The following is a 12,712-nucleotide window of genomic DNA, read 5'->3' as shown; positions in this document are numbered from 1 at the left end:
AAAAACAAAAAAAAAACCTCAGAAAAGTGAAGTGTTCACTTTCACTTTTACTTTTACTTTTACTTCTTTTATTTTCTTTATTGAAAGTTTTTTTTTAATCTGTTTTGTTTTACAACATAAGTATTATGGAAATGTTTTGCCTTGCTACATATGTATAACCTATAAGGAACTGCTTGCCTTCTCAATGAGAGGGGGGAGTCCAAGTGAGGAGGGAGAAAATTTGGAACTCAAAGCTTTAAAAATGAGTGTTTTAAAAAAAATTTTTTTAAAACATATAACAGGGGAAAAATAAAATACTAACTTAGAAGATGTTGGGGGGGGGGAGTATGTTTCAATCCGTACTCAGAATGCATCAGTTCTCTGAAAATAGATAACATTTTTTTTATCATGAGTCTTTTGGAACTGTCTTGGATCATCATCTTCATCAGGGTAACTAAGTCTTTCACAGTTGATTATTGTTACAATATTGCTGTTATTTTTTATTTTTTTTTTTGCCAACAATCTTCTAGTTTTGCTCACACTTTGTATGAGTGCATATAAATCTTTCCAGGTTTTTCTGAAACCATCCTACCCAGCACAATAATATTCAGTCACTATTGTACACCACAGCTTGTTCACCATTCCCCAGTTGATGGCCTTCCACTCAATTTCCAATTCTTTGCCACCACAGGAAGAGCTGCTACAAATATTTTTTTGTATGAATAGGTCCTTTTCCCTTATGTTTGAGCTCTATGGGATACAGATCTAACAATGGTCAAAAACCATGTACAATTTTATAGACCTTTGGTCATAGATACAAATTGTTCAGGTCTGATTTTATTTGTGTGAAAAATGTTTCGTAATTGTGTTCACTAGAGTTCCTGGGTTTGTCTTGCCAGGTAAACTCCCAAGTTTTTTATATTATATACAGTTATTTTAAATGGAATTTCTCTATTTCTTGCTGCTGTACTTTGTTGGTAATATGTAGAAATGCTAATGATTTATGTGGGTTTATTTTATATTCCTGAGAAATGCCTATTTATATCCTTTGACCATTTGTCATTTGCAGAATGGTTATTATATTTATAAATTTAGCTCAATCCGTATACATTTGAGAAATGAAGCCTTTATCAGAGAAATTTGTTGTATCATTTTTCTACTTTCCTTCTTAATTTGGCTGCATTGGTTTGTGCGAGACCATTTTTAATTTAAAGTAATCAAAATTACACATTTCATTTCCTGTGGTCATAAACTCTTCCCTTCTCCTTGGATCTGAAGGTATATTTCCCTCATAATTTGTTTATGATCTCCCCTAATTTGCTTATAATCTCACCCTTTACATCTAAATCATGTAGCCATTTCAATCTTATCCTAGTATACGGAGTGAAAAATTAGTCTATGCCTACTTTCTGCTTTCCAGTTTTCCCAGAAATTTTTGTTAAATAGCAAATTCTTATTCCAAAAGCTTAGATCTTTTGGTTTTCCAAACACTAGATTATTATGGTCATTTACTGCTATATTATTGTAATCTAATCGATTCCACTGATTCATTCCATTTATTTCTTAACCAGTAGTAGATTCTTTTGATGTTTATAGCTTTTTAAGACAGCTTGAAATCTGGTACTATTAGATTGCTTTCCCCACCCCGCCACCCCCCACCCCCGTCCCTAATTCCCTTGGTATCCTTGATCTTTCATTCTTCCAGACGAATGTTGTTATTATTTTTTCTGGATCTATAAATAATTCTTTAGTAGTTTGTTTGATTGGTATGTTATTGAATAAGTAAATTAATTTAAGTTAAATTGTCATTTTATTGTTTTGGCTTGGCGTATCCATGAGGAAATGATATTTCTCTAGTTGTTTATTTGTATGAAATATTTTGTAATTGAGTTCATAAAGTTCCTGGGTTTGCCTTGGCAGATGGACTCCCAAGTATTTAATATTTTCTGCAGTTATTTTAAATGGACTTTCTCTTTCTATCTCTTCCTGCTAGGTTTTGTTGATAACATACAGAAATGCTAATGGTTGATATAAGTTTATTTTTCCTCTTTGAATCAATTCAAATGAAATTGAAGTTCAAATGTTGCCCACCACCACCTCTGTTTCCCTCTATTGTAAAAGCTGTTTTTTGCATGCTTCTTTTATATGAAATAATTTTTCTCCACTATTCCTCTCCCCCTTTCCTTGCTCCAGTTTTTCCCTCCTTTTTTACCTTTCTATTTTTTTTGAGAGCCTCCCAACATAGTCAAATCATACCCATAGTCTCTGTGTAGACTTCTTTTAACTGCCCTAATAATGATAAAGTTCTTCTGAGTTATGTGTATTCTTTTCCCATACGAATGCAAACAACTTAATCACATTAAGTCTCTTATGATTTCTGTTTCATGAATGAAATAAGCAGAACCAGGAATACATTGTACACAATAACAGCAAGAATGTATAATGATCAGCTATGAAAGACTTGGTTCTTCTCAGCGGTTCAGTGATCCAAAACAATCTCAATAGACTTTGCTCAGAAAATGCCATCTGCATCCAGAGAGAACTATGGAGACTAAATGTAAATCAACACATGCTAGGTTCACTTGTTTTTTCTGTTGTTTTTTTTTTTTAAATCTCTCCCATGATTTTTTTCCCTTCTGATTGGATTTTTCTTTCCCAACATGATTCATAAAGTAATGTGTATTAAAAATAAATAAATTTATCAGGAAAAAAATTGATTTCTCTTTCATGTTTATCTTGCTATATTTTTCTTGAGTATTATGTTTGAATGTCAGATTTTCTATTCTACTCTAGTCTTTACAGCAGGAATGTTTGAAAAATCTTCTACTTCATTAAATATCCATCCCTTCTACCCCTGCCCCCACTCGAAAGTATTATATTCATTTTTGCTGGGTAGGTTATTTTTGGCTGTATTCCTAGCTTCCTTGCCTTTGAGAATGTCATATTTCAAGTCCTTTACTCCTTCAAAATGTAAGCTGCTAAATCCTTGTATGATCCTGACTATGGATCCATGATATTTGAATGGCTTCTTTCTGATTGCTGGCGATTTTTTCTCTTTGATCTGAGAGCTCTGAAACTTGGCTATGTTTCTGGGAGTTTTTATTTTGGGATCCTTTTAAGGAGATGATCAGTGGATTCTTTCACTTTCCATTTTACCCTTTGCTTCTAAGATTTTAGCAGTTTTCTTTGTAATTTCTTGAAATATTATATTTATGCTCATTTTTTGATCATGGCTTTCAGATAGTTCAGTAATTCATAAATTAGCTCTCCTTGATTTATTTTCCAGGTCATTGCTTTTTAAATTAGATTCTTCACTTTTTTTTTCATTCTTTTGACTTTGTTTCACTGTTTCTTGATGACTCGTGAAATCATTAGCTTCTACTTGCTCAATTCTAATTTTTAAGAAATTATTTTCCTCCATAAGCTTTTAAACTTTTTTTCCCCATTTGAACAATTTTCCTTTTTAAAGAGTTCTTTTCTTCAATGAATTTTTGGGCCTCTTTTACCATTTGATCAATTTTGGTTTTTTAATATGGCATTTTTTTCATAAAGTTTTTGTATTTTTCTTACCAAGCTGTTACCTTTTCAATATTTTCTTTCATAATTCTCTCTTCCCAAAATTTCCTTTGCTACTCATATCTTTCTTTAGCTCTGGTAGTTATTTTTGGATTTATGTTCAATTTGGATCTTTTCTTTGAGGCTTTGTTTGTAGTTCTTTTTGTGTTGCTGTCTTTTTCTGAGTATTTCTAGATCTTCCTCTGTCACCATAATAGCTTTTTATGACCACTTTTTTCTTTGTTGTAGTTTGCTCACTTTTCCACCCTATTTCTTTACTTTGAACTTTATGTTAAAGTTCTCCATACATTTGGGATCTGTTCTCCCTGGGGGGTGTGGGGGAGGCACTATTCCAAGCTTCAGACTTATTCATGCTGCTGTTTTCAGAGCTAGTTCTGGAGGCCTACAGATTTTCAGTGCTTCCAAGGTGGTGTGATCAGGGGATAACTGTCATCACTGCTCTCTGAGTCTACTAGCTCTCTAATTCTTATCCAGGAAGGGTCTTGTTCCCCTGCATTCTAAAGCACTAGTGTTGTTCTCTGCTCTTGAACTATGACCAGATTCCCTGCTCCCCTGAAGCCATAAGTGCTAGTGCTTTTGCCCTATAGCTGCATTTGGCAGTAAAGTTCCTTAATAGTAGTCAATCCTGTTCCCAGGGCCAGTACAGAGATTTCCTGCAGTCTCTTTCTGACCGGTTGCCCAATCTACCTATCTAAGCTGAGAGCTCCCTAAACTACTACTGCTGCTGCTGCCTCACCTATTTCCAATGCTCACCATCAGTGTTACCATTTTATATGGTCTGCCAGTCCCCACCCCAGTATCATAGATCTTTCTGTCAACCTTCTAAATTGTCTTAGACTGCAGAAGTATCTCACCCTTTCAGGCCATTTCTACTGGTCTTGTGATAGAGAGTCATCTGCACCCAGAGAGAGGACTGTGGGGACTGAGTGTAGATCACAACAGAGTATTTTCGCTTTTTTATTGTTGTTTGCTTGAATTTTGTTTTCTTTCTCATTTTTTTCCTTTTTTATTTGATTTTTCTTGTGCAGCATGATAATTTTGGAAATAGGTATAAAAGAATTGCACATGCTTAACATAGATTGGATTATTAGGGGAAGGGGGGAAGGGAAGGGAAAATTTGGAACACAAGGTTTTGCAAGAGTGAATGTTGAATATTACATATACATGTGTTTTGAAAATAAAAGGCTTTAATTAAAAAAAAAGAAAGAAATATCTCACCCTGACTTTTTGTTGACTCTTGTGCTCCAGATTTTGATTCGATGTGTTATATTAAAATTGTTTGGAGGGGAATGTTGAGGAAATTGACTGGCTTTCTGCCTCTACTTCACCATATTGACTCCTCCACTCTTGAGTTTGTGTCTTGATCCTCTCTGTTATCATAATAGCTTTTTATACTCAGCTTCTTCTTCTCCTTCTCTTCCTCCTCCTCTTCCTCCTTCTCTTTCTCCTCCTTCTTCTTGCTGCTTCTGCTACTTGTGCTGCAGTTTCTTGACCTCCTCCTTCTTCTTTTTTTTGGTTGTTTACTCATTTTTCCAATACATTTCTTGACTTTGAAATTTATATTTAGGTTGGGCTCTTCTCATCTTAGTGAAAGAGGAGACTGGGAATGAGGCACTGTCCCAAGCTTTTTTTCCCTGCTCTTTTCACAACTACTTGAGGAGGGGGAGGGGTGTCCTCTAAGCTTTCCGAGCTTCCAAGGTGGTATGATTTAGGAAAAGGTTTGGTTACTGCTATCCTGATCTGTGACCTAGCCACAAGGTATAATGTAACTTTGATCCAGAACTGTGTACAAGCAATGGAGTTACCAAACAACACCTGATCCTACTCCCAGTGCTAACCAGAGGACCCCATAATCTCTTTCTGACCAGTTTTCTAATCCCCTCATTATCTCTGAGCTGAGATCTGCCGAAGCTATTGCTGCCATTCCTGCTGCCTCCAAATGCTGTGTACAATCTCCAGCCTCCATTTCTGTGTCATAAATCTCTCCCCACCAACCTCTTCATTTGTTTTGGGCTCAACAAATGTCTCACCTCAACTTCTTGTTGACTTTGCTGCTATAGAATTCAATTTGTTTTAAAGTTGTTCAGGAGGAAATGTTAGAAGAACTAGGCTGCAGTATTTCCTCTACTCCATCTTGCTAAAATCAGGAGTAGTTGGGAGCTGATTTTCTATTTTTTAAATGTCTCTGATTTTAGAACCAAGCCACTCATTCTTGACAGCCCAGAAGGCAAGGATTTCAACTGAACCTCGAAATTTGAGATAGTTAGGTATTGCAGTGAATAGAAAGCTTGGAACATAGGAAGACCTGAGTTCAAATCCAGCCCCAGACACTTACTAGTTGTGTGACCCTGGCAAGACACTTAAACTGTGTTTGTCTCAGTTTCCTCATCTGTAAAAGGGGATAAAACGATAGCACCTACCTGTTATTATTATCTGGAAACAAGGAGAAATTCCACCATCACATTTTCGTAGGGCTGTGAACCAAAACATCCAGTAGCGACTGTGTATGTGCCCACAGAAGCCGTGACCAGAAGTAGCAGTGAAGACTCTGTGTCCCATGGGGATAAGTGGAGAGCAGGCTTCATAAGAGCAGAATAATGACTTCACCAGCTGACCTTAGTCCCTGTGAAGCATCAGAAACATGAATTGACTTTTTGCCAGTCAGTCAACAAGCATTCGTTAAACAATTACAATTCACCAGGCACTGAGCTAAGTTCTGGGAATACAAATACAAGCAAAAAGAAAGAGGATCCCTTGCCCTCGAGGAGTTTATGTTCTAGAGCACCAGCCCTAGTCAGGAGGACTTGAGTTCAAATTTGATCTCAGACACTTAATACTTCCTAGCTGTGTGACCATGGGCAAGTCACTTAACCCCAAATGCTTCAGGAAAGAAAGAAAAGAAAAGAAGAGAAGAGAAAAGAAGAGAAAAGAAAAGAAAAGAAAAGAAAAGAAAAGAAAAGAAAAGAAAAGAAAAGAAAAGAAAAGAAAAGAAAAGAAAAGAAAAGAAAAGAAAAGAAAAGAAAAGAAAAGAAAAGAAAAGAAAAGAAAAGAAAAGAAAAGAAAAAAGAAAAGGAAAGAAAAGAAAAGAAAAAAGAAAGAAGGAAGGAAGGAAGGAAGGAAGGAAGGGAAGCTTATGTTCTAAGGGAAGAAGACAACATATAAAAGGGAAGACAAAGAGGGGAGGGGAAGAGGTGCTGGTCTCGGCCCTTCTCCAAAAAGGGACGTTATGGAAAGAATCTATCAATGTAAGAAGTGGCCCACAGGAGCCTAGTCTGTTAGAATTAGGGATGATTGTTCTCGGGTTCTTCCAGGAAATAGAAGTTTTAGAGAAAATGCACTTCCTGTGCTTGTGCCCAGTTGCTTACATGCATGCCCTTCATCCATTCTTGCTTCCTAAGTATGTGTCTTTCCCTGTGGGTAACAGGGCCATTCTCTTTCCTTGGGTGTGTATCTCTTCAAATATGTTTTCAGTGTTCCCTTACTCTTTTCACTGTTGGTGTGTCCTAGAATTGTGGAGTTGGAAGGAACTTTGGAACTCAAAGAAGCGACCACAGTGGAGATGGAAGAGTCCTCTGAGGTGCCCCAGTCCAATGCTCTCCTTCTAAAGAGGATGAATCTGAGAGGCCCAGGGGAGTGAATTAACTTACCATTTATAGGATCCTAAATCTAGCACTGAAAGGGATCATGCAGTCAGGCAATAAGCATTTAATGGCCCCAGCTCTCTGATCCTAAGTGATCTTGAGCAAGTAAGTCACTTTCCTCCCCTCTTAGAACCTCAATGTTCCTGTGTATAAATAAAAAAGGGGGCATATCAAGGATCATAGAATCAGAAAGTTGGAAGAGAACTCAGCAGCCTTCTAGTCCAAAACATCCATGAAAGAAATCCCCATCATAACATGTCCAACATGTGGTTGTCCATCCTTTTCTTGAACACATTCTCCCCCCTCTCCTTTCCCTCAGCACTTCTACGTAAGATGAGGTCCAGAGTAACTAGGTGGGGCTGGCAGAGAAAGACTGAAAGATTGATAAGAATACTGAGGCAAGCAGGGAAAGGCACTGATGGGGATCAGTTCAACCTTACAGGCCCGCCCTCTGGAGCTTGTGGGTAGCTCCACCTTTCCCTGTCCGGTCAGAAATCCAAGTTATGTCAAACTCCTGAGATTAAATTTCTCCCATAAATCTGTCCAAGGCTCATACCATCGATGCTGAATCCTTCTGGGTCAGTCCTTCATGGTACTCTGCCTCCTGGTGTTGTTTTCCTCAGCCCTCCCCCTTGTCTCCTGGTGCCTTTCCTCTCATCCCCCCATCATGCCTCACTTTATCTTTCTCCTTATAGTTAACTGACTCCTCTCAGAACAGGACAAGAGGGGAGCAGAGGAGAGAAACCTCAGAGAAGTACAGCCCCTTGGTTTTCCATTTCCTAACTCGGCCCAATGGTACATCACAGACTCTTTGCCTGCAGAGCCATGGAAGTGGCCAGCGGGCAAGGCCTGGAAGCAGCTTCAGCTCTAGTCTAAGGCACCAGGAGCAAAAGAGAGGGCAGGGAAGCAGCCAGCCCTGGCGCTGGGGGCTGCTTAAGCCGGTGCCATTGCATTCCTTGGCGGGGAGCTCGTGCCAATAGGACCGGCGAGCCGGGGTGCTCTGGCCTTCATTCTCTCCCCTGGCATTTGGCTGAAAACAAAAGAGAAAACCAAACAAACTGAGGCAGCAGCTGACACAGCCTGGGATTTTTCTGTGGTTTGGTGTTTACAGATCAGGGATGGAGAGGGGGGTGGGGGGGAGAAGGAAGTTCTATTTGTGAGACTATTTTAAATCGTTTTAATTTCTTCTTCTGCTTTTTGGCTTAGAAAATGAAAGCAGAAAGGCCTTTTCACCACTGGGCTTGAGTCGAGCCCTGGGGTCCCTGGACTAAACGGACTGATCTGGTCTGTTGCTGACATTCCCATTGAACTCTCCCAGTCATCACTGGATGCGCCTTGGGAGAATCCCACGCCTTTAGTTTCAGTTCCAGAGCTATAACGGGAAGTCTAATTGCTGAGGAAGCTTTGGGCAACCTGATTTCTAAATGAAAATGGGAACCTTAGAATTCAGCAGTGAAGTCAAGAGTAAGTGGAAAGAACCCAGTCCCTGAAATGAGAAGAGTTCCAGGGTGATCTTAGAAACAATCACTTAACCTCTAAGAAGAAAAGTATTCACTTAACTTCCTAGGTCTCAGTTTCCTCATCTGTCTCTCTGGGTCTCAGCTTCTTCATCTATAAAATTTGGGGTTTGGACTGGATGGCCTCAACGTCTCTTAAATGTATGAACTTAAATCATTGTCTCTCTGAGTCTCTGTTTCCTCATCTATAAAATTTGGGGGCTGGACTGGATGACCTCAACGTCTCTTAGTCTATGACCTCAAATCACTACCTCTCTGGGTCTCAGTTTCCTCATCTGTAAAATGAGGGTGCTGGAGAGCTGGCCTCTGAAGTTCCTTCAAGCTTTTACATTTATGATTCTATGCTCATTTCATGAAACAACAAGGTGTTATGGGTAGAGAGCTTGTCAGAGAATCAGGAAGTCTTGGGTTCAAATCCTGCCTGACTCAAACTAGCTGGGTTACTCATTTCACCTCAGTGCCCCAACGCATTACAGCCAGTGGTCCTCACACTTTTAAACTAGGGGGCCAGTTCCCTGTCCCTCAGATGGTGGGAGGGCCGGACTATAGTAAAAACAAAAGCTCCCACTCTGTCTCCGCCCCTCAGCCCATTTGCCATAACCCGGCGGGCCTCCGGCCATAGTGTGAGAACCCCTGCAGTATCCTAGACAGGAAGTTTCCAGATAATGCACTTGTGAGTGAGTTTATGATTGCTTTTCCTCCTCCCATCTATAAAATCTCGAGGCTAGTTCTCTTGCCCCTTCCCTCCAAGAAATGACTATCATCAATGTTTTGCTGAATTAAAGTTGCAGAATCAGGAAGACGAGGTTTGTGGGCATGAAAAAATAACTCCAATAGAGGGGTAGACAATAATAAGTGTAACTGACTGTTACTGTCAGGCCTACAGGGGTTCAGAGGTAAGTGTGGGGAGGATGCTTCCCAGAGCAGGGGATGGCTCTGACTTGACCTAAAAGAATGAATAAGAAAGAGGGAGGAAACGCAGTCCTGGAGTCAGGAGGTCCTGAGTTCAAATGTGACTTTAGACACTTAACACTTCCTGGCTGTGTGACCCTGGGCAAGTCACTTACCCCCAATTGCCTCAGGGGGAAAAAAGAGGGAGGAAGGCACCTCTAGGGAAGAGTTAATACCCTGTCCCTGCTCTTAAGCTCCTTCCCTTCCATATCCATTATTTACATGTTGTCTCCCTATCAGAATACAGGCTCCTGGAGACTGGGGCACTCAGCAGACTGCCTTGCGCTTAGTCTGTGCTTAAGTTCTCTTTGGCTAAGTGCAAAAATGTGCAAGTGGGAAATTGCAAGAGTGGCTGGGCCATGGGATGCAGCCAGTTTGGCGGAAGCAAATAGGGCTGTTCCCAAAGAGTTGGGGAAGGTGGGCTGGGGCCGGTTACAGAGTGAGCACAGAGAATACCTTTTTCCCCCTCTGGGCAATACGCGGAGGACTCTGGGACCAGGGGCACTCAAGGTCAGAGGCAAGCGGTTTGGGCTGGCTTTGCGGGAAGGTCCGGAGACTAGCACCTGCCACAGGCCCGGGAGAGGGAGTACCTAATTGTTTCGCTCAGGTGGCGCTGGGCCGCGGTAGGATGGTGCAGCTGGCGGAGTCTTCCGAAGGGGCGCCGAGGGATGAACCAGAGCGGGGGCTCCTTCCCCGGCCCTCCCCCGGAGGCGGGCCTCCCACGCCTGCCCCCGGCCCCCCCCCCCCGAGTCTCCAGGACCTCGGGCTGAGTGTGAGTCACCTGGAAGAAGCGGTCGGCCCCGGGTCCGATAAGGGAAAGCATCTCGCTTTCTTCCCAAATCCGCGACCTGCCGCCCTCCTTCCCGGCAGGACAAAGGTCCCAGCCTGGGCGGCGTGGGGGAGGGGAGAGCAGCCAGTCCTTCCCCGGGCAGGAAGGGTCCCTCGGCCCGGGCTCTCCCTGGACAGCTCCCTGGCGGCTGGGACTGGAAATGGGGGGAGGAAGGTGGCCCCGACTCAAGGTCAGGCGACCGGCCAGGGAGAGGGAGGCGGAGGGACGCCTCCGAACGCCACCGGGGACAAAGGCGGCTGCGGGACAAAGTTCAGAGCGCCCCGAGAGGGAGGAAGGGAGAGGGAAGGGGGCGGGGAAGGGGCCGGGCGGGGCCCAACCGCCGGGAGCCGAGGCCGCCCGGGGAGCGGAGGGCGGAGCTCCGGCCCGCAGCCTCAGGTCGCCCCCGCCTGTGGCAGGGGCCGCGGGGCGAAGGCGGCCGGCGGGTCGGCCCCTGGGATGCTGAGGGCGTGTCCGGGCCGGCCCGGGCAGCCGAGGAGGCGGGGCCGCGGAGCGCACCTGGACGGGGCCGGGGTGGAGCCGGGCCGGGCCCAGGGTGACCGCGGCGGGCCGGGCAGCTGGCAGCTCGGGGGCGGGCGGTGGGGTCCGGGAGCCGGGCCTTCGCTCTCCGTCGCGGCTCCTGCCCCCGCTGCCCGAGCGCCCCCGCGTCCCACGCCGGCTCCCGGCGAGCCTCGGCCGATCGGGCCGGGGGGCCATGGCCGAACCCCGAGGGGAGACGGAGCCGCCGCCGCCGCCCGCGGCCGTCCACGGCGGCCGCGGCCAGTCCCGCACCCTGAGCCTGGATAGCCGCAGCCTGGGGAGGGCCCCGCGGGAGCCCGGCTGGCGAACCTCGCTGCGGCTGTCGTTGGGGATCCCGGGGCGGCGGCGAGGGGCGTTGAGGGAGCTGCTGGGGCTGCCGGCGGGGCCCGAGCGGGACGACGAGCAGCCCGCGGCCGGGGCGGCGGCGGCTTCGGCGGCCGGCGGCCCCGGCGGGCTGTGCCTGGAACCCCACGAGCACGCGTGGATGCTGGCGGCCGCCGAGGGCCGCTTCGAGGCGCTTCAGGAGCTGCTGGAGGCCGAGCCCGGGCTGCTGAACCGCGTCGACCCGCTCACGGGCTACAGCGCCTTACACTGGCTGGCCAAGCACGGCAGCCACGAGGGGCTCATCCGGTTGCACGACTTCGCGCGGCGGCACGGGCTGGCTCTCGACGTGAGCGCCCCCGGCAGCGGCGGCCTCACCCCGCTCCACCTGGCGGCGCAGCAGGGCCACGAGCTGGTCATCAAGGTGCTGGTGGGGGCGCTGGGAGCCGACTCCAGCCGTCGGGACCACAGCGGCCACCGCGCCTACCACTACCTGCGGCCCGACGTGGCCCCCGACCTGCGGGAGCTGGCGGGCGCCGAGGACAGCGAGCCCCCTAGAGCCACGAGCGCCCCGTCGGGGTCCCTGTGGCGCCGAGGCCCGGCCGGAAACGCCAACAACAACTGCAGCAGCAGGCGCAGCAGCTGGATCGCCCCGCCGCCGGAGCGGACGGAGCGAGGGGCCCGGGGCGGGGACAAGGCCTCCAGGGGGGCCCAGATTCAGGGATTTTTCCGGCAACTCTTCTCTCTCTTCCAAGACGGGTGAGACTGGAAAAGCTGGGAGATCTTGGGGGGGGGCGGCGGGAGAGGCTCTCCCTTCACCTCCCCTTCTTGGGACTCGAGGGGCGCAGCCTGTCGGGGCTCCCTCGGAGTGATCGAGAAACCCACTCTCAGCTTGGGGATTTGCAAACCGCCCCCGACGTCGGCCGAGGAGCGTCCGAGCCGTGAACTTTCCTCCCGCCCCACCCCCCAAGCCCTCCGGGTTTGTGAGCTGCTTGGGGGAGATAGGGCTGAGCTAAACCCTAAAGCCACGGGGGGGGGGAGGGGGGGAGCCCTAACCTGGCCGAGCTGCCGCCGCCGCCCTCTCGGACCAGCCGGAGGATGGGAAGCCGCGGCTGGGGCCCGTTCGGACCTGATGGGCGGGAGCATCGAAACTAAGGAGAGGCTTCTCCGCTGGGCACGAGGGAAACGCAAGACGCCACTCAAGCCGTTCTTGGTGCCATGCAGTTTCGGGGGTCCTGGAGTCACCGCGGGAACCCCTAATGCAAGAACCGCTCCGGCCTGGAGCAGCGTCGGACGGGAGGGCGGGTCCTGCCGCCAGGAGAAAAGCAGTCACAGAATGGACTTTTCCTCAACATTAAAAA

At 46.5% G+C, this 12,712-nt stretch overlaps 2 protein-coding genes across 2 annotated transcripts in view; one reads left to right on the top strand and one right to left on the bottom strand.

The window, feature by feature from the left end:
• Positions 1 to 11,207, bottom strand: part of LOC141549040 (uncharacterized) — a 50,478-nt gene extending 39,271 nt beyond the window's left edge. The window contains exons 1-3 of the mRNA XM_074278388.1: positions 10,446 to 11,207; positions 7,753 to 8,226; positions 5,976 to 6,178 (exon numbers count right to left, since the gene is read on the bottom strand). Of these exons, the coding sequence (XP_074134489.1) occupies positions 7,906 to 8,226; positions 10,446 to 11,207 (1,083 nt within the window). The 3' untranslated portion in view covers positions 5,976 to 6,178; positions 7,753 to 7,905. The remainder of the gene's footprint in view (positions 1 to 5,975; positions 6,179 to 7,752; positions 8,227 to 10,445) is intronic.
• SOWAHD (sosondowah ankyrin repeat domain family member D) lies at positions 11,012 to 12,396 on the top strand. The gene has a single exon (XM_074277243.1). It carries the CDS (start codon positions 11,206 to 11,208, stop codon positions 12,112 to 12,114), a length of 909 nt encoding a protein of 302 aa, XP_074133344.1. The 5' UTR covers positions 11,012 to 11,205; the 3' UTR covers positions 12,115 to 12,396.
• The last annotated feature ends 316 nt before the right edge of the window (positions 12,397 to 12,712 follow it).

The sequence above is a fragment of the Sminthopsis crassicaudata genome, chromosome X, assembly GCF_048593235.1.
Source record: "Sminthopsis crassicaudata isolate SCR6 chromosome X, ASM4859323v1, whole genome shotgun sequence".
NCBI classification, from domain to species: Eukaryota; Metazoa; Chordata; class Mammalia; order Dasyuromorphia; family Dasyuridae; genus Sminthopsis; species Sminthopsis crassicaudata.
The sequence above is the reverse complement of the archived record's forward strand: the minus strand, read 5'-3'. Positions and strand labels throughout refer to the sequence as shown.

Coding starts and splice junctions, on each gene's coding strand:
- SOWAHD (XM_074277243.1), top strand. CDS start 11,206: ATGGCCGAACCCCGAGGGGAGACGGAGCCGCCGCCGCCGCCCGCGGCC.